Source organism: Maylandia zebra, linkage group LG1, assembly GCF_041146795.1.
Source record: "Maylandia zebra isolate NMK-2024a linkage group LG1, Mzebra_GT3a, whole genome shotgun sequence".
Taxonomy (NCBI): Eukaryota; Metazoa; Chordata; class Actinopteri; order Cichliformes; family Cichlidae; genus Maylandia; species Maylandia zebra.
The window spans coordinates 6,780,365-6,799,950 of NC_135167.1; the positions used below are offsets into that span (position 1 = coordinate 6,780,365).

The 19,586-nt window shown below is 40.5% G+C and overlaps 1 protein-coding gene across 7 annotated transcripts in view; it reads right to left on the minus strand.

Moving 5' to 3' along the window:
* The window catches only part of kif13ba (kinesin family member 13Ba), a 51,783-nt gene extending 33,231 nt beyond the window's left edge, over nt 1–18,552 (minus strand). For 4 of the 7 annotated variants that reach the window (XM_076891810.1, XM_004539769.4, XM_004539768.4 and 1 more), the window contains exons 1-3: nt 17,843–17,981; nt 17,261–17,616; nt 11,270–11,363 (exon numbers count right to left, since the gene is read on the minus strand). In XM_076891810.1, coding sequence (XP_076747925.1) covers nt 11,270–11,363; nt 17,261–17,330 — 164 coding nt within the window. In that variant the 5' untranslated portion in view covers nt 17,331–17,616; nt 17,843–17,981. Of the gene's footprint in view, nt 1–11,269; nt 11,364–17,260; nt 17,617–17,722; nt 17,982–18,489 lie in introns of those variants that run through there. The other 3 variants (XM_004539766.3, XM_023154861.3, XM_004539767.6) reach the window with 3 other exon arrangements.
* Nucleotides 18,553–19,586: the final 1,034 nt, after the last annotated feature.

The window sequence follows — 19,586 nt, forward strand, 5'->3', positions numbered from 1 at the left end:
GGTAAATCAAGCCTGGTGTAAGGTTACTAGCAGCCAGCTTAACTGTCAAATCTCCTAAGGTGCTTAAGCACAATAATTATGCAAGTTCACTTCAGGCCACATTTTACAAGATGGATCATTTAAACTTAGGCAAGCGATCGCATTTGACACATTTGCTGAATTGGTGCCAAGACGCCGTTATTACTTAGTGAGAAAGAAAAAGAGCTGGAGGCCATACACAAAACATTCTACTGCAGCAACTCAACTGGATTTTCTACTCTGGAGGAATCGCAATCATTTTGTTTTATATGGTTTACTCACACCCGTTCTAAGTGCCAATCTCTTTTGATCAGCATTGCACTTCACGCTGCATTCCTATTGGTTTGTTAGTCGACACGGGTCAAACCAGGGCTCACAGCATGAGACAGTCATCCTAAATTTGACACTGTCTGAATTTTGTCCCAGGATTTATCTATTAAAATGTCCTACCCTGAACCTCTCACAGTGCTACACAGGACTACCAATCTGTGGTTAGGGTCAGGCCGAACTCTCAAAGCATACTAGTGTGACCCAGGCCTGCAGATTCTTTTCAAGATCAAGATTGTTCAGTGTGAAGCCACAAGCACTGATTAGATTGGTGTTCCCTGAGAGAGGGAGTCTCTGGCAGTGCCTGTGACTCCTTCTACCATAGTTCATATTCACTTCAAATGCAATAAGGTTTTGTCTGTTGTCCTTTATTCTATTCATCCTAACTCTCCTCTCCTGTCACCTTCTTCCTCCATTAGTGCAGTGGTGGTGCTGCCCAAAGGGTGAGGGCAGCTGTCAGCCAAAGAGCTGCATCAAGTCAGATCATCATCTGACTCGATGGCTTGAGGAAAGAGATTTCTAGCGGTTTAAAAACCCACACTCAGAAATACTTCTGCCACCAAGGCCTACAACCTTTCACCGGCTTCCTTCTAAAACACATTACTGTACAGCTTAACATTCGGCAATGAAAACCTTGCTTAACCGAACTGTTCCCATTAGCATTAATCCTTTGTCTAAATATCTGAAACACATTTAGGCCCTCATAAAGATGGCATCACGAGAAAACACACTTGCACAAAGACATCCTCACACCTGTTTCCTTTTACCCATGCACATTCTTTATAAACCACTATAGCTGCAGTTCTTGCACAAACCAGCCAGCAATCTGTAACACTTCATATTTCACAGACGTTCCACTGCTGATGTGTTGCATTCAGAGAGCAGATGCACGCAGACCGATTCCTATCTGCTGTGTAATTGATACCAGTAGCTATTCTTCAATAAGTATCCAATCAGGACTTCCTACAAATGTTTTAGAGGGTTTTGTCAATGCTAAAAAGTGAAGTTTATTTAAGTTCCCAAGTTAAAATTCATTAATAACATTTACTCTCTTAAAGCACAAAAAAGGGGATGAGGTAGGAGTAATTTTATACACTATAGTTGTCATCCACACCCTTATTTTCAGATTTTTATTTTTTTTAAATCCTATTCTTGGGGGCTTTTCAGAAGTCTCCCTGCAGATGCATCTCCAATTCAAGGATGAAGCTAACTTGACAGGTTTTGACATACACAGTGATGACAGCTGTCACAATTGCTTCAAAGGCTGCTGGCAAGAAGGGTCACCCATGTTTTGCGTGATATGAAGCTAGGGACCCCCCCTGACCAATGAGCGAGGAGAATGAGACGGTCAGGAGAGCTGTGAACCCGCCTCGTGCACTTCTATTAGTCCCTCCCTGCTTCGGCCTACTCCTCTGCTCTGATCGCCGTCATTTAAAAAAATAACTTAATGCATGGCTGCTTCCCCCCCCCCCCCCTCTCTCTCTCTCTCTCTTCTGTTCTTGCATTCCTGCTTTCTCTCTCTCACTATCTCTCTCTCTCTCGGACTGTACCATCCATGGCGATGTAGGGAGGAACAGGAGTGGATGATGGAAAGAAGGCTGAAGGTAGCCAAGGGGTTTAAGGAGGAAAGAGCCTGAGTCTGAGACTGGAATGTTAAGCTGAAGCACAAAGAGCATAAGAGCAACACGGCACATACTGATGGCACATGACAACAGTTTTAGTACAGTTTACACAGGTTGGTAGGTTATAGAACAATTGGCCCTCACATGGTGTGTAAATGATTAAATGACCTGAATTTATCCTCCTATATTAACAAACTGTACTCTCCAGACAGCATACAATGTTTTATACATAGCACATTTTAAACCTCTGCACATTCACTGTATATGTGCAACAGCAACCTGCTATTCTTCCGATGAGCAAAAGTCAAATAATATAGAGAGTCTGCTTTTTCTGTCCTAGTTCTTACTGCTCGATGTTCTGAATGAGTAATTAATTAACCAGTTAGATGTATCAAGTCCCCCCCCCCCCCCCCCAAAAAAAAATAAAGCCAGAAAAAATCCTTCTGAAAATGTATACATTCAAGACTCACTGTAGTTTAAGTGTGTCTGCAGTGATCATGTAAGTACTGCTGACATTAAGCCCCAAACCAAATTGAAGCCCAAGTAAATCTAGTTCAGTTTCTCAATCCCTGTGATGCACTTTCAGCGGAGTTCTGGATGGTTACTTTCCCTGCCTGCATTCAACCCTTTGCAGCAATATGACAGAAAACTTGACCTACAAAATATAAATAGATTGCATCATTTGTATTATCAGGCAACTGAACAGTAGAGCAATTTGTACACAAATAAGACAGACCAAGCTGTTTATGCGGCTTGGCTTTGATATGAACACTGAAATTAAGGCTGCAGATTTTTTTTTTTTTTAAGTTCCACCATCTCATACACTCAGGGTTAGTTTACCACTACTACTAAAATCCACAGCTGGGAGAGGATATAGTAAAGGTGGCAGTGACTATCGCAGCCTATTTATATATTTGTGCGATCAGCCAGTGCTCTCCTGCTTCCCTCTGGTGCTAAGCAGGTAAAGTATGCTCAATTTATTGATGTGCTTACATTTAAGCTCTCTTCTTATCGCTGCACTACAGGCCAAACAAAGTCCATTTATCTCCAAGATGTTCATGGAAAAGTCAAATATTCAATCGACTGCTCACAGTACACCAAAACAATTCAATTTCTCACACATTTTAATTTTAGTTTTTATGGCTGTCACTTTCAGACAACAAAACTTATGGATTAAAGATTGCTGTGGACCCAACTCTGTATTCTCTTCTCAAATATTAAAGCTAAAAGCAAATGAACGTGTTAGCTTGGACTTCGCTGTTATTGGTTAAATCCTATCTGACATTCGGATAAAAGATCAGCTCGACCCAAATTCAAAAGCTGATGGAATACTGGTCACAATGTACTTATTTTTGCACTGGTGTATTCTGTTTTTATATTACATGTGACAACAGGAGCTAGCAGGAGAGCTAATGTAGGAAGCTAACAGTGAAGAAGAAACAGTTTGGAGGTATTTAACACCACCTTTACCAACACCTTTTGTTTGTGTGTTTGGTAAAGGTTTTCATTTAACTGCAAAAGATGACTAAAATGATCTGATAGGAATGTAAATCTCCAATGAGATGAAGCTTTGACCTCAATTTTTTATTTTTTTTTTAAATCTCTTAATAGTCTTGCCCCTTGTTATTTCTCTGAGTTGCTTCACCCTTGCACACCATCCCATGCTCTTAGTTCAGCTAACTAGATGCTTTTGACTGTCCCAAAGATATTTTATACATCCAGAGGAGACAGTCTTTGCAGTTTTGGCTCCTAAGATATGGAATGCCCTGCCATTGGAGGTCAGACAGGTTCCATCTCTTGCTGCTTTTAAAACTTATTGAAAAACACATCTTTTCTCCTTGGCTTTCAACCAAGAGTAAGTTGTTATCCATCTTAAATTTTTACCCTTAGTATGTACCGTTACCATTTCAAATGTTTGGCCATCTTCTATGAATTAAGTTATAGCTGATTAATTGTTACATTGACACTTTGGTCAGTTGTTATGTTGTTTTTAAAGCGCTTTGGAAATAAAGTGATGATGATGAACATTTCAACATTTTCTCTTGTTACATCCACAAACGGATGTATTTTATGTGATAGACACAAAGTAGCCCATAACTGTGAAGTGGAAAGAAAATAAAATTTTTGTATTTACCCCTCCTCAGCCAATTCTTTTTTGAACCTTTAATTTTTGGCAATTACAAGTCTTTTGGGGGTAGTTCTCAACTGCTAAGTATCTACTTTTAAGATTTGGGCAGTGACTATAGATAAAAATTAGCATATGGCTAAATCTGATACATTTACAGCAATGTTTATTAATGTACATTGTCCCTCCTATAAAAACAAAAAACAAAAACAAAATAACAACAACGACAACACAAGCTCCACCCCAAATTCTCTTTGTGAAAATAGCTCTAGTGCAGTCAGATTGGAGGGACAGCGTCTGTGAAAAGCCATTTTCAAGTCTTGCCACAGATTCTCAATAGGATTTATTGGACTTTGGGCCATTCTAACACAAATATGCTTGTAATATGCAACATTGTAGTTCTGACTGTAGGCTTGGTGTGGTTGTACTACTGGAAATTCTACTTTGTGCTCCTTGCCTGGACTGTCAGTTTAGGTGGATGACCATATCTTGGTAGGTTTGCTTTAATGGACTGCACAATGCTCTGCGAGATTTTCAAAGCTTGGAATACGTTTTTAAAACCTCCACAACTTCATCCCTGAACTGTGTGGTGTGTTACTTGGTCTTCATGATGCCATTTGCTATTAATCATTAGTTATTATTAATCTTTTTTTGGGGGGGTTCCCCCACAGCATGCCTTTTGTCCAGCCTTCCACACATCACCCTCATCCAGTTGCAGCAGATGGCTGCCCCTTCCTGAGTCTGGTTCTGTCAGAGGCTTCCTTCTGTTAAAAGGGAGTTTTTCCTTCCCACTGTTGCCAGGTGCTCGCTCATAGGGGATCATCAGATTGTTGGCTTCTTTATAAAATAAAGAGCCTTGAGGCAACTGTTGTTGTGATTTGGTGCTATATAAATGAAAAACTGAATCAATTCTGAATTCTCAAACAAGCCTTTGAGGCTGTCACAGAACAGCTGTATTTATACTGAGATTCAAGTATGACAGGTGGACTATTTACTAATCAGGTGACTTCTGAAGGCAACCGGTTGCACTGGATTTTATTTAGGGTTGTCTGAGTAAAGGGGGTTGAATACACCAGACTTTTTAGATTGTTATTTGGAAAAAGAAAATGAACACTATATAACATTTTCCTTCCAATTCACAAAGCCAATGCATCAGTATCACCTCTACTTGCAAGAGCAGGAATAATGTGGAGTCATAAGCCAGTGTGTCAGTCTTTTCCATCTTGATTCTAATGCAGACATTTTATTAGTGGACCCCCAACACATGGTTGGTTCACACTGAACAAGTTAAGCACCCGCCCTTACTTTACATTCAAGTGCCATCTTTTCGACATTAACACAAACACTGTAGAACATTCACTCCCAACACAAATCTTAGTGAGCACAATAAAACCACTCTTACAAGCACAATGTATACTGCCCTCAGACATATGGTGTTACACACACCTCATCCAGCATCAATTCAAGATAAGGGGCCACATAGCCACTTTTGTGTATCGCCTTGGAAACCAAGCCGCCTGTATTTGCCTCGTTGACATCTGATGGGAGACAGATCTTTGTCAGAGTGTGTCAACATTCAGCTTCACGAGTCCAAAGCAAACAGCCTCAGGTCATCATGCAAACTGCAGCGACTGATGACGTGGCTGTAGGGAAGTTAGCTGCCTGCTTATCAGACACACAAGTGCAAAGTACCCTGGCAAAGCAATGCAGATCCTGGAGGTAAGGACATCTCTGGTGAGAAAGGACACATGGAAAAACACCAAGGATACTAAGTTTAATGAGAGATTTAATATAAGACGAAAAAAAGACCAAAAAAATCCCCCACAAAAAACTCATTAACCTTGGTTGACAGAGTGAATAGGGAGGTAGATAATTACATCATTAATGTATCTTTGATGGTCAAGAAATTTCCAACTTCAATCAAAAATGTATCACCATTATAGTGAGTCATAGAGTCAAAGGAGCTTGCAAAGAAAAGCGTCTGGACTTCTTTAAGTTGGCTTGAAGACGTTTCACCTCTCATCCGAGAAACGTCTTCAAGCAACTTAAAGAAGTCCAGACGCTTTTCTTTGCAAGCTCCTTTGACTACGATGACCTGGATGACTGAGAACCTTCACAGACATATGAGTCATAGAGTGGTCCCCTGAACAACTAAAGTGGTCTGCCCAGGAAGAACTGAATCAGACCCACACACAGGACACACAACTGAAAGGGAAAAAATAAGGAAATGCCTGCCGAGTCCTTTCAAATACTTGTAGTTGGTATCCGCACTGCAAAGTTGTTTTTTGGTTATTTTTGTTAGTTGTTTTTGTTTCCTCCCTCAAAGGTTTTACCCAGGGGAGAAAGAAAATCACCAGTAGTGTAATAAAATATTTTTAACTTAAAATATAATTACAATAATAATAATACAATACACAGTCATTAACGGGCAAGTGAACACCCTGTAAATGAACCGTCTTAGTGCTGAGGTGCATCTTTTCAGTCCAATGTTGAAAAACGGCTAGCAGAGAAAACTTGTGCTTTAATAATTTTATTATTTAATAATTTTATTGTAGTACAGGCTGTCGTAAAGAGGCTGCAAGTAAGCCTAAATAGAAAGGACAAGCTCTGTTGTGTTAATTTTGTTTAAGGTTTAGGGCGATCGTGGCTCAAGAGTTGGCAGTTCGCCTTGTAATCGGAAGGTTGCCGGTTCGAACCCCGGCTTGGACAGTCTCGGTTGTTGTGTTCTTGGGCAAGACACTTCACCTACCGCCTACTGGTGATGGCCAGAGGGGCCGATGGCGCGATATGGCAGCCTCGCTTCTGTCAGTCTGCCCCAGGGCAGCTGTGGCTACAACTGTAGCTTGCCTCCACCAGTGTGTGAATGTGAGAGTGAATGAATAGTGGAATTGTAAAGCGCTTTGAGGGTCTCGAAAAGCACTATATAAATGCAATCCATTATTATTATTATTATTATTATTATTATTCACCCATCCTGTACACAACCTCGTCTGCTGGCTGCCTTTCTTTCCTTCCACATTGAACAAGACAGTCAGGAATGAGAACATAAGTTACATTTGGAAAAGTCCTAATCCTTATATTTCTATATGCTGATGTCTGTATCGGTTTACACAATAAGCTACAAGTCTTCAAAAAGTAATCGTCATTTAGCCTTGGAAAAAAAAAAAAAAAAAAAGTGTCCTCTGCTTTGACCCACATTAAACTGGAGGTATATGTCTAAACTGAAACAACCGACAGGTGCTTGTGCATCAGCTGTAAGGCATTCAGCACCAAGTCCATCTGGATGCATGCATTTACTAATCAGGAGTAAGCTTGAGAGCAGATACCTTTTAAATGAAAGTTGTGCTCCCAAGCTACCATTAGATATCAGATCAAGTAATCAGATCAGTGGCCATGACTTTCCCCTATCTGCCTGGTTAGAAACACAGGTCCTGACAACCTAAGAGAAGAAAATCCTTCATTTGTATTTAAACAGAACTAATCCTGAGTTTCGGCAACAACCCCCAACAAAAACACTTCTGGAGACGTTACTGAAAACTATCTCACGGCAGAGATTAGGGGTCTACTACATTAGAAGGTGAACATTTCCACAGGTGAAGTTTTCAGCTTCTTTTTTAATTAATAACAAGGCAGTGTGTTTTCTTGCACAGCTAACGGTATGTCAGAAAGCAACCTTAGGTTAAGGAAACTGAGAATAACTCTGGACACACACACACACATCCCCCCTCCCCCTCCAAACGCCTTCGACGCTTATTCCCTTCCATGCCGATGGTGGATCAAGGAGACCAGCGCTGCTGCAGGCCCGGATGTACTGTCTACATTGGCTGTCTCTCACCCTTTACCCATCCCTGTTGCTTGTCATGTGTTTCTTTGATGTATTAAGAGTTTTTTCATGTGCTATGTGCAGAGGTGTTTCTGTTCTCAAACTGATCTCCCTATTGAAGCTCAGTCTGGGGGGGGGGGGGGGGAGTTATTTTTTTTTCTCCTTATCTTTCCTCATGTATTGTTAGACCTGTCTGACCTGTCTTCCCCATGTGATGTTTTTGTGTAATGTATGTATGGTCGGAGGGTAAGATGGCGCCGCCATAGCGTGCAATAGGTCAGCAGCCTTAGCATGAAATTTCCCACTCATGGGACTAATAAAGGTATCTTATCTTATACACCAGCCTTCATCCTTCAGCCCACCAACACTATGCTGATTATATATTGTACTAGTGGGCTGTATATAAATGCATATTGAGCTACCCTAAAGTTAAATAAACCTGTCACTGCTCTGGAGATGCCCAGCAAAATGATCCCAATCCTTTTGTGAAGGCCACATGTCACATGACCTCTGACTTAAAACTTCCTTCCTTGAGCTCATTTGTATAGCAAATGTCCTGTCCAATTTCCAAGCTGCCTATTGTTCCACACTAAGTGCTTTTACACAGTGTAAGCCACAGTTCTGACAGTCTGTAGTGGTTTGTTTAACATTGTTATTATTGTTTGAATTATATTAACAAGTGCAGTAATAAGACTCTACTTAATGCCAATTAAAGTAAATAAATTTAAATGAGAATCTAATAATAATAATAATAATAAAGCTAGTTTGTGCAGATAAAGCTATCAGAAAAGATGACGTTATCTTCTGCCCAGCTTTAAACAGAGGACCTTTATAACTCAGTAACTTAAACAAATAGTGTGCACCTGCAACACCCTAACCTTTATTGCACCCACTCCAGTCTTTCGAAACCTTAACAACCAGGAAACTTGGTGAGTAAAAGATAATCCTCAAATGTAAACACCATGTCAATGAAACCTGGACCCAAGCAAACAAAATAAAAACAGCATCTGCAAACAACACTCAGCCCATCCTTCTGTCACTTCGTTAGTCCTTTGTCACTGACAGACAGTGGGAGAAGCGGCAGCGCTGCTCTTGTTCAGGCCACCATAAAAGTCACCTCTAGGAAGTTTATGGGCGACAGATGCTCGTGTAAATGAGGCTTTCCCCCCCTCTTCCATCTTCTCCTCAATCAAGGAAGGGGCTTTACGGTCACTGGCAGTGACCCAGAGTTAACCTCCTCGTGCGTTGCTAAGGAAACAGAAGAGTTGAGAAAAAGGGAGGAAGCCCAGGCACAAGGAGTTGAGCAGGAGTCAAGTCTGTCTTTTTATATATACAACTCTCTCTGTCTGCGTGCATCTCGATGGTGCAGTCTTTCTTCTAGGCATATCTCACACAGACACACACAGACACACACACACACAGACACACACACACACACTGCTGCTGTCTGCTCATGAACGTCAGCCTGAAGCCATTATTCACCGCGTCTGATCTGGCAGTCTGCAGTCGGCTTCAGCAGTCACAAGGAGGTCTTTCTTCTGACACAGCTGGTTTCCACCAATATGGTCAGTAGTCAGAATCCGTAGTCAAGAATGATTAATAGATGATCTCAAACCATCAGACTAGACGAAAAAAGGTTAATTAAAATCGCTTACTTCCCATCAATTTGAGACGCAGTTTGAGCGATCTCACCATTAGTCTGGAACAACTTGGACACAAATTAACAGCACACACACAATCCTGTTCTGTGTTTTACAACCAAATCTAACACATCTTAATTCCTTCAGTACAGGAACTCAGACACCCCGAGCACAGTTATGCCATTACCACCAACAGCAGCTGGTTAACAAGATGGGAGGGAAAGCCAAGAGTGGAAAACAAGAGACAAGTGGCGTGAGTTAAAATCCACCTGCCTTGAAGAGGCCCAACAGGTGGCTGGTCTGCTTCCTGCCAAAAACTACATCATGAGGACATTCCAGACAAATCTGAGACAAGACCTCTTGAGAAACAGCAATTAGAGGGAGGATATAAGAAAATTCCCAAAGCACTGCAAACCTCTCAGAAGACAAAAGGGCAAAAAAAAGAATAAGAAAAAAAGCCAACTATAAATCTGTATGAGGGCAATAAAAGAGGGCTACTGGCAGCTCATGAGATGTGTGACTATTAAGGCCGTTAAAAGTAAGACACTGAAAGCACATCAATATTATTTTATCCTTTATTTTCTTACAATTTGGCTTAACCATTAAAAGTATGTCTATTCAGCCCGTATCAGCATGGTGTCTCAGTGGTTATCAATGTTGCCTCATAGCTAAAGGTTCAAATACAGGCAGGACCCTTCTGTGTAGAGTTAACTCACTTATAAAGAAGAGAGAAAATAAATATCACAAAACAACAATCTGTTCAAGTGAAAAAACACAAAATTACATTACAGTTCGTGCAACTTTGTAACGGAGGTATTTAATTTTCATGTCCGCAACATGTATTTTGTTTAGAATGGACAAAGTGTGGACAGGTAGCTGTTGCAGTCAAGACAGCAGAGCTTGAAACCTTCTAAAATGACAAATAAAGTGTATGACTTGAACTTGGGTCCCTGGTGTGAGTGCTGAAACCTATACCCTAAACACCAATAGTTTTTAAGCGTTAATGATTTAAACTTTTCTAGATCTAAACATATTTAGTAAGGCTGACATCACCACAAAAGGCATGATACTGCACTTTAACTGATGAATTTACAGTAGGTAATGACTAGGTCACATGTGTGACACCACTGGAGTGGAGTTAACATTATGCCTGTACGGGATTTCTTTGGGAGTTCCACTCTCTGCCACAATACCAAAAAAAAAACCAAAAAAAAAAAAAAAAAAAAAAAACCATGCTGCCTATTTTGGCCTAGGACACTCAAAAAACTTTCACTTCCTGGTAAAAACCCAGGCTAAAAATTGCTCCTTTCTTTTAAATACCCCTGGATAGTTTTGTCAGAATAAAAGTCAAATAGGGGTATTCTCAAGCAGGTTCTAGAGTTGTAAGAGCCAACTTTTTTCCATTGATTACTAAAATCATTTATGGATGTACATCTGTAATGGTCATAGTAGGTAATGTCCTCAGAACATTTTCTGAGAATTTCTCAAGTCTGTTCCACCCACATCCTCTTGAATTGTGTCAACACATAACAATGCAAAATGACTGTTTTCATTCACTGCTGCACAAGACATACATTGCAGCCCTCATTGAGAAAGAAAAAAAAAAAAAAAAAAAAGGGGGGGGGGGGGGGGGGGGGGCAGGGGGGGAGGAATTAGGTGCCAGTGAAGAAAATACATCAGCTGTTGACATGAGTCACACTCTAAACAGACTTACCTAGAGTCTCCTTTTCCAAGGTTACCTCCTGCAGGATGGAGGATCGTCTGGTTTTTCACCATTTCCACAACACATTTAGTGTTTAATTCCTTTTCTGTGGATCAGAAAACACAAAGTGTTATTACTAAACGACTGAAGCTCAAAACCTCACACATCCCAGTCAATGCAACCATTCACAAGCAAACATAATATTTGGACCCAGAATCCTTAGTGTTATATACATGGCTGACACCAAGTAACTTTTATTAACACTGCTCTGATAGCCACGTCCTCCCTGCATAACAAGCAGGAGTTAAACTGCATTAGATATTAGCCGTAATTTCCTGTGGAACAAACGTTATGTTTAAACAATTGTGTGTGCAGAAAAGCAATCACAGACTCAGAAAAAAATGACCTTTTACTTTAGAGTAAGCATTTGGCTAATCAATACCCTGGTTATTTTGGGCACACAAACACATACAGAACTAAGGACGTTCCATTCTGACCGTGGCCTGTTCGTGCAGTGACGTAACACTTGGCCTTCAGACCACCCACTGCCCACTTCCAACTCAGCATGTCTGTCGGGAGACAGACACTCTCTCTATTTTTAAGATTAGACATGTTTGATAAAGGCTATACTTAAATCTAGATCAGATGACACACTATAGTAAAAGTGGGTCGATTCTTGGCGTTTGATTGTCTCGCTATTACTGTAAGATCCATAACTTTATAATATAAAACAACTTGAGGGGACTTGTTATGATTTGACACTATATAGATTAAATTAAAAGCATGCATAAGGACTGATCTTGATGCCTTTTTCATTTATAAAAAAGAAAAAAGCTAGCTGTAAAAGTAACCAAACTGGAAAATAACAATAAATAATTGAGACTGGTATGTCTCTCCATTCATCTGCCGTCCTTAGGAGACCTAATAATAGTTGTCTGCATACTCGCATGGTAGGTGCTGCCAGCATATCCTGGGCTTCCAACATCTGACAGAACTGCTTGTTTATTTGAATTAAAAAAAAAAACATGTACTCATAGGAGAATATAACATTAGAGTCACTGGAATTTAAAAAAAAAAAAAAAATCACAAGTGTGTACAATTATACATTATTACTATAGTTAAGACTGTGGTTACATGCCACAAAATACTGAATAAACATAATTAGTCAGTTTGTTATAAATTAATGTTTAATCATAATAATAACACAGCTACATACCACATCAATAGGATGTCTTTCTGTGTCAGCGGGAAGCATATTTGTTAAGACCATAAATATATGGCTGGGAATTGTGTTCTCCCTGGTAACGATAGCCTCTTTAAAGTATCATAAAATTACCCTGTGATCAGAGGTCACAATGGGGTTCCTTAAAATGCAAATCAGTATTTGCTCAAGGTCATTTTTATTGATAATAAATACCATCCTTCCACCACCACCATATGACCTTGTTCAGGCCATGTGTACATATGCATGATAGAGTAGCAGTTTTATTACATTGTTGCTGTGCAAATTACCACCATATTCAGTAAATACTTCAGCCAAATCTTTAGATATGGGCTGTTAGACTTTTTATTAAACAAACAGTATATGAAATAGACGACTGTCAATAACCTCTCAACTGTGCAGTAGGCTTGCAAGAACATGTAGGGATGTTTCGATCATCAGCAAATGTGTTAGGACAGGAAAAACAGTTTGTGGTTTCAATTCCTTTCTGCAACAAGAACTGTCTAAAGTAGCGTTACAGAAGTGCTGTTTCTTCAGTCGTTTCTTTTTTTTTGTAACCAAGTCATGACTGCTGGTATAATCAACAAGTCAGGGTGACGCATACACTCGCTCACCATGTGCCAAATCATAGCTTCACAACCAACAATTCAATATCACTATGAGAGGAGTGCAACAATATCTCCCAAATTCCATAAAATAATTTTTGAACCACAGTTGCACAATTAATCCACTTGATTGGATCACAAAGCAATAAACTTGCTTATTCTAATCCATTTCTAGGTAAATTGGTACCTGAATGGCCTTTAAACATTAATTAATTTCACAGAATTAAAAGCTGGGAGGGTAAGACAGTTTGAGAATATTTATAACCCTAGTGCACAGAAGACATTAGTAGCCTTTCTCATGGTTTGGTGACAAAGTATGAAAAGTTAGCTTTATTGTTAAATAAAGCAATAAAACACGCTTTAGCAAAGGGCATTTCCAATTGCTGTGTAGCTGGTGAATAGGTTGTATGTGGTTTTACATGCTGAATTATTAGCATAGCTGCCTTTGCCTAACAAACAAGATGCAAATAGTCACTTTATCTAGCTGGTACAATTTCTTACATACAATACAAATGGGAATCCCAATGTGTGTAGTTGTACATCTCCAGGCTTTTCTGGCTTAAGCGGACAGGGTTATGGATGCGAGCATGATTGGACCACATACAGTTGTGGTCCAAGGCACATAGGCACAAGAAGGCTGTATTGCTCGACTTAAAAGAAGTCAGCGCATTTTACAGAATTTTTTGTTAATTTGACAAATAACGTGTACTTTATGCTTGAGCAAAATCAGTCTAACTTACAAAGATGTTCAAAATCAAAGGTCTTGTGATTTTCCGTGGGTGGAAGGGCAAAACTTGTCTGGTCGGCACCAAAGTTTACTGTATGCTGGAAAAACTGACGTCCGATGGGGAGGCCAAGTGTGGTCATTCAAATTAGAAATATTATGTATTTTAAGCTGAACTGTCTGCTTTGTGGAGCTTGCACTACTGTTTCAGGCATGAGGGTAGAGCCATGGAAACTTAATGTCAAAGGTCAGAGAACCTGAATCACGCTCCAATTCTTCTGCTGTCAAGGGCAGTACAAAGCAAAAAAAAGGAAAGCAAGAAAAAACGGCAGGTTGATTCAACAGAGAGCCCATAACAGACAGAAAGAGCAAACGTTAAACAAGGGGGCTGACACAGACATACAGCTTTTAGAATGCAAACTTTCTGTTCTACTTTTTCCTTCTGTTACTGCAGCCTACATTACCCATGTGCCCCATGTGCAGCAGCTGTACTTTCTGCTCAGCAGAGAGGAAAGTGTGATGTAGCATGGTTGAGAGGATAAATGTACCCATTGTTATCTGCCTCTCGTTGCTCCATAACCAGCTCCCACTTTCCACTGGCCTTCCCTGGGCTACCGGTGCTGAGGTTTGGCACCACAGCACTGACATCAGCCAGGAAGCTGATTGGCCGCGGTGTTGCCGTTGCTACGCCTGAGGTTGCTCTGTTCTTCGAAGTCCACAGCCATGGGAACATGGAGGATTATGCAACGTTAGCAAATACTCATTCAGACTCACTCCCTTCCTGCCTTTGTCCAGCTAGGCAGCTACAGCACCTCTCCTCCTCAACCTGGGATACATGGGGACAGTGGCCTTGGGTTAAAGGGGCCTGCTTATTATTTCAGACTCTGAATCACCACACCAGCTAGGGAAAGCTGAGAGGAAAGTGCTCTCCCTTAACTACCATGACTGTTTCCAGAAACAGCTGTGTGATGGTGGAGAACAGAGTAAGAGCTGTGGCTGAACAGATCAAAGGTGCGAATGTGTGAACTGGAAAACCACACAGAGCAATTTTTCTGAGATCTGAGAGGATTTGTGAGTGCACTTCTCCTGGAGTGACTCTTGCCCACTGCTTTTTATGAAATCAAAAAAATACTACTTGAATGCTGGTAGATGTGGACAGAAACTCCATTCAGACAGAGAAACCATCAAAAAGGCCCTTATGGAAACGTGGCACTGCCAGTTCCAAACCTATTCCCACTGCATTTAGCAAACTCTCAATTTTCCTGCCTGTTCCTTTTTTTGCCAAAATAATAATTGGTTCAACTTGCTGGAAGATAGAGGATGCATACAGGAACTGGTTTATGTACAACATTAACTAACTACTAGACCTGGATGCTGGCTTTGATCTAGTTTTAAATCTGCTTCTGAAAGTTGCTTTTAGTGGTTTGAAAATATAAGCCCATTTGAGTATAGTCAAGAAACTAATTTGAGATCATTTAAGCTTTATGACCTGGCATATTACATTATCCAGCTGGAAGCAGCCACAACCACCAGTCTGAACCATTAACATGACTCGGGATGGAGCCATGCTTCCATGTTTATGTTGTGTATGCCAAATTATGAGCCTACCATGCAAATGTCACCACAAACATCAAGTCTCATCAGACCAGGGAATCTTTTTCCAATCTTCTGCTGTCTTGGCTGGCTAATTAGTTATTTATGTTAACCACCAACTGAACAGGTGTATCTAAAGTGGCTGTGGCTGATGGGCATGTTGTCAAAGTTCAGGAAATCCACTGAATTAAAATTCACTTTGTTAAGTGTAACAAATTCACAAGTCTACAAGCAATCATGTAAAGTAACTGTGACTTTAGAAACTATGTTTGTTTTTTCCACACCTGACTCACATGTAAGCCTTTCTCCATTCTCAGCAAAATGCTGCACAAGCCTTTATTATTTATGGAATCAATAATAAGAGCATTAAAGAATGTGCTCCAAGTATCAATAAAATCCCCTCATAGATATCAGCTGTACCCGTTAGGTCAGATATCACACTGAAAAGGGATAACTGAATGAGGACAAACTGAAGAAATCTAAGACAAAACAGGACAAATGAACTTCAAGTAAATTCCCCTCACTCCCTGTCAACTACCTTGCAGCTGTTGGTGAAAAACTGGACTTTTTAAAGTGGAAAACTTACTTCTAATTTTACAGAGAGCCATCAGTGAAGAAAAAAAAAATCATCTTTCTCCCTGCAGAGTTTACTCTACATCAGAGTTCACAGTGAGATCAGTGTGGTGATCCACTGCCTTGATCTTGTGACCGACATCTCCAGTTCAAATGAGGGGGAGGACACACGTGATTCATTTTGCCGGTTGTTGGTCAACCACTCTACCTCAGCAGCTTTCCTCTTTCTCCTCCTTTTATGGGACACATGGTATCCCACGGCACAAACACAAATTGGAAATTGACCAGGAAATGTCATCTGTGTCTTCCTTCCTGCAGTGCAGGGAAAAAAAAAAAATCTGGAATGCATTTGACCGGCGCATTCGAGCATGCACAAAAGATTTGTGCAATACTGTGCTTTTGTTATCTGGGCTTTTCTAAAATTAGAGATGTAACAAGATGTAGATGTTAAGATGTTAGCAGCCCAGGAGAGACAGTGAGAGATGCAAAGACAAAAGCCTAAATTTCTGCTCCAACATCATTAGGTCAGCCTTCTTGGGTTATTTACATTAAATGAACCAAAAACATGCCTCCTCAGCATATGACAGTTGAAGCCAAAAAGCTACAGACATCTGTATCAGCCAGTAAAGGAGACAAAGCGTCTAGACTTCCAAACAGTAGATCTTCACACAGCAGCTCAGCTTTAAATCTGGCTGGATGGCAGGCAGCCATCAGGGAAGCCCTATGGCAGCACTGTACAAACATGTGCCATCCAGCTCATTTCACTAATGGGTGCTAATCTCTGACTGCCATCCTACTCCTAAGGGGGAGAGAAAAAAAAAAAAAAAAAAACCCACCAGAAAAAGGGGAACAGTTAAGTCAGCCCAGGTTCCTGTGAATAATCCATACAGCATAAAAGTGTGAGACTGCCAACATGACATTACTGTATGTCAAGAAGAACTAGGAATCATGTGCAGTGTCAGTGTTTTAATTTCTCTGCACGAGCAATCATGCTGTATGTGTACAGAGATGTCAAAAGCCCTCCTTTTAGAGAACATGTGTTGCAGCTGAAAAAGACTCAGGTGGCACACAGAGATGCATTCAAGATTCTGATGAAGCCTCAAAGACACAAGTGCACACCAAATGTTTGAAATTGATGTGTCAGCCAACTGATTCTACCCACTCTTTCTAGAAACACTGGAGCAACTGATTATATCTCGGGGATGGACAACAATGTGAGAAATGAAATAAAAGTTTTTTGTATGGATATCAACCCCAGTCATAGCAGACTGAAGCCACCCTCTCACCTCTCCTGTTCATGGGCCGTACACGAACAGCCACCTTGACATTGGAGTCGTCCAGGCTCGGCTCCCCCATGCTGTCTCTTTACCCGGGGAGGGAAAGCAGCGCTTGTCCAAAATAAATCCGCCTTTCAGCTGAACAATCATCCAAAACTCGGGAAATGCTCCGCTAGCCGGACTCTGGGCCGGCTAGCCTCTCTCAGCTTTGCTCCACAGACCAGGCATGTCCACGGGAAAAAACAAAAAGCCTGGGTGAAATCCTGCAGGAAGACAGCCACCTCCACTACCACCACCGCCGCTGCTGCTTATTTTCTTCTTCTGTTCATATTCCAGGCTAATTTAAATCCGCCGGGGCGTGGAGGCTGGAAGAGGAAGGAGAAATGTAAATCAAGCAAGATATTACAGTAGCTGGGGTTTGTGACTGAGCAAACATATGCTATCTCCAAAGCCAGAAAAAGGGGGGCTAACCAGCTAATTTGCCAGGCAAACTGAAGGGGAGCAGCGGCAGGAAAAGAGCAAGTTTTGAATCTTTCCTACCATTTTACTCCATAACATGCCAAAACAACACCCAGTCTACGAGCTACACACCTAATGGAATTCATCCCAGATGTGACACCGTTAACCTGTCAGTTAAAGCGAAATGATCCGATGAGAACTGCCTGCCGATGATATGCAGCTTCCCAACGGAATCCGCTGTCCTCCCTTTGCGTCGAGTTGCAAACACCGAGCAGCATCCGCCCTTCCGCTTAATTATTTTCCCTTCATAATAAAAGCCCCGAAGTGTTGTTCTATCCCGCCGCTATCAAACATCGACTAAGTACACTGAATTATCTTAAAATAACGAACTGACAGTAAAGGTCAAATAAGGAAAAATACCAAACACATTGACAACTAAATTTCAGCTGCTTCAGTTTACGCCTGCTTTCATGATTTTATGCCAATTACCTTTACGTATAAACTTTACAAACTCATTTTAGTTGCGCCGGATTTTAACAAATTCATCAGTGGGCTTCAATTTAATTTTATTCATCATTTAAAGTTCATTCCTCGCTCAGCCATGAGTACGTCATCAAAACGCCCAGCCGGGTCCGTTAACAGCACGCTAGCCACACAACAAGCTCCCTTCTTAAGATACTAACTTGTGACTTTAAACTATAACCAGCGTGAATACAGCAGATACCAGCAAATGCCACAATCTTTTGGATAAATTGTTGATAAAAAAAAGTACTTTTTACCAAAACGGTTCAATACCCCGGCCACTCAGTCAGTCACGCGACACTTCCGGTGGTCACCGTCAAGTTAAACGCAGCATACGGAATACTTCCGATATTTTTTTTCCAAAATATAACACGACAACTCCTTTTGACACTCATTGCAATTTCGGGTCATGTTCCTAAGTCACATCATAACATAACGTTACAAAATCAAATTCTAAATTCAGGCGCGACAAATGAACAAAGCAAAATCAATAAATACAGTTAACATTTAAGAGCTAACACAGAAAGCAATGTCTTCAAATATTAGCTATGCAGTACAGTTAATAATTTTACAGTTGTACCCAAATATCAGTGTAGCGATCAGCTTTTCTGTAAGAACCTGCTCAATAGATGGCCTGTCCAAACACTGAGCAAACAGCACTTCATAATTAATAACCTTAATGAGAAATAATTCGGTGGTAATTATCTGAGTACGTCCGTGGAAAATACTGAACAGGCAGAACCAGTAACAAGTAACAAATTTCATCAACGTGAATAGTTTATATTAGATATACAGAAAGGCCTATGCATATTATTAGTGTGTAATGCCTCAAGAAAAAAATCTGCAAAAAAGAAAAAACAAAAAAACGAGGTTGATTGACTATTAATTTTAAAAACTTATAACGGAAGTCAGTTCACATCCATAAATGAACAAAGGACTGTCAGTTTTGATTTTGAACGTGCTGGAAGATTCCTGACACCTAGTGGCCACAGGTGGAGCTGCAAGCAAAAAAAGGACGCCTGAACTGTTGGTAATAATAATTTGTGTCAAATTATTATTATCAATTTTTAAAAAGTCAAACTTATATTAACAACAGCTATTTGTTTATTCATGACACCATAGTTTAATTACTGTACAATGATATGCATAATATGACACTATATTACATCATCCTGTAAGTGAATAATTTCATTTTTACATTCGGTCTGTGAAACTGAAAGGATAAAGTTGAAACCTTTGATCCAGAGACATCATAAGGCACTTAAATTAATACTGAATCTGAGGGAGAAATGTGGAACAGCAAAGATAGTGGTAGAAATAGTGGGGGTGATTGTGTGTCCCCATTCTGTTTGGG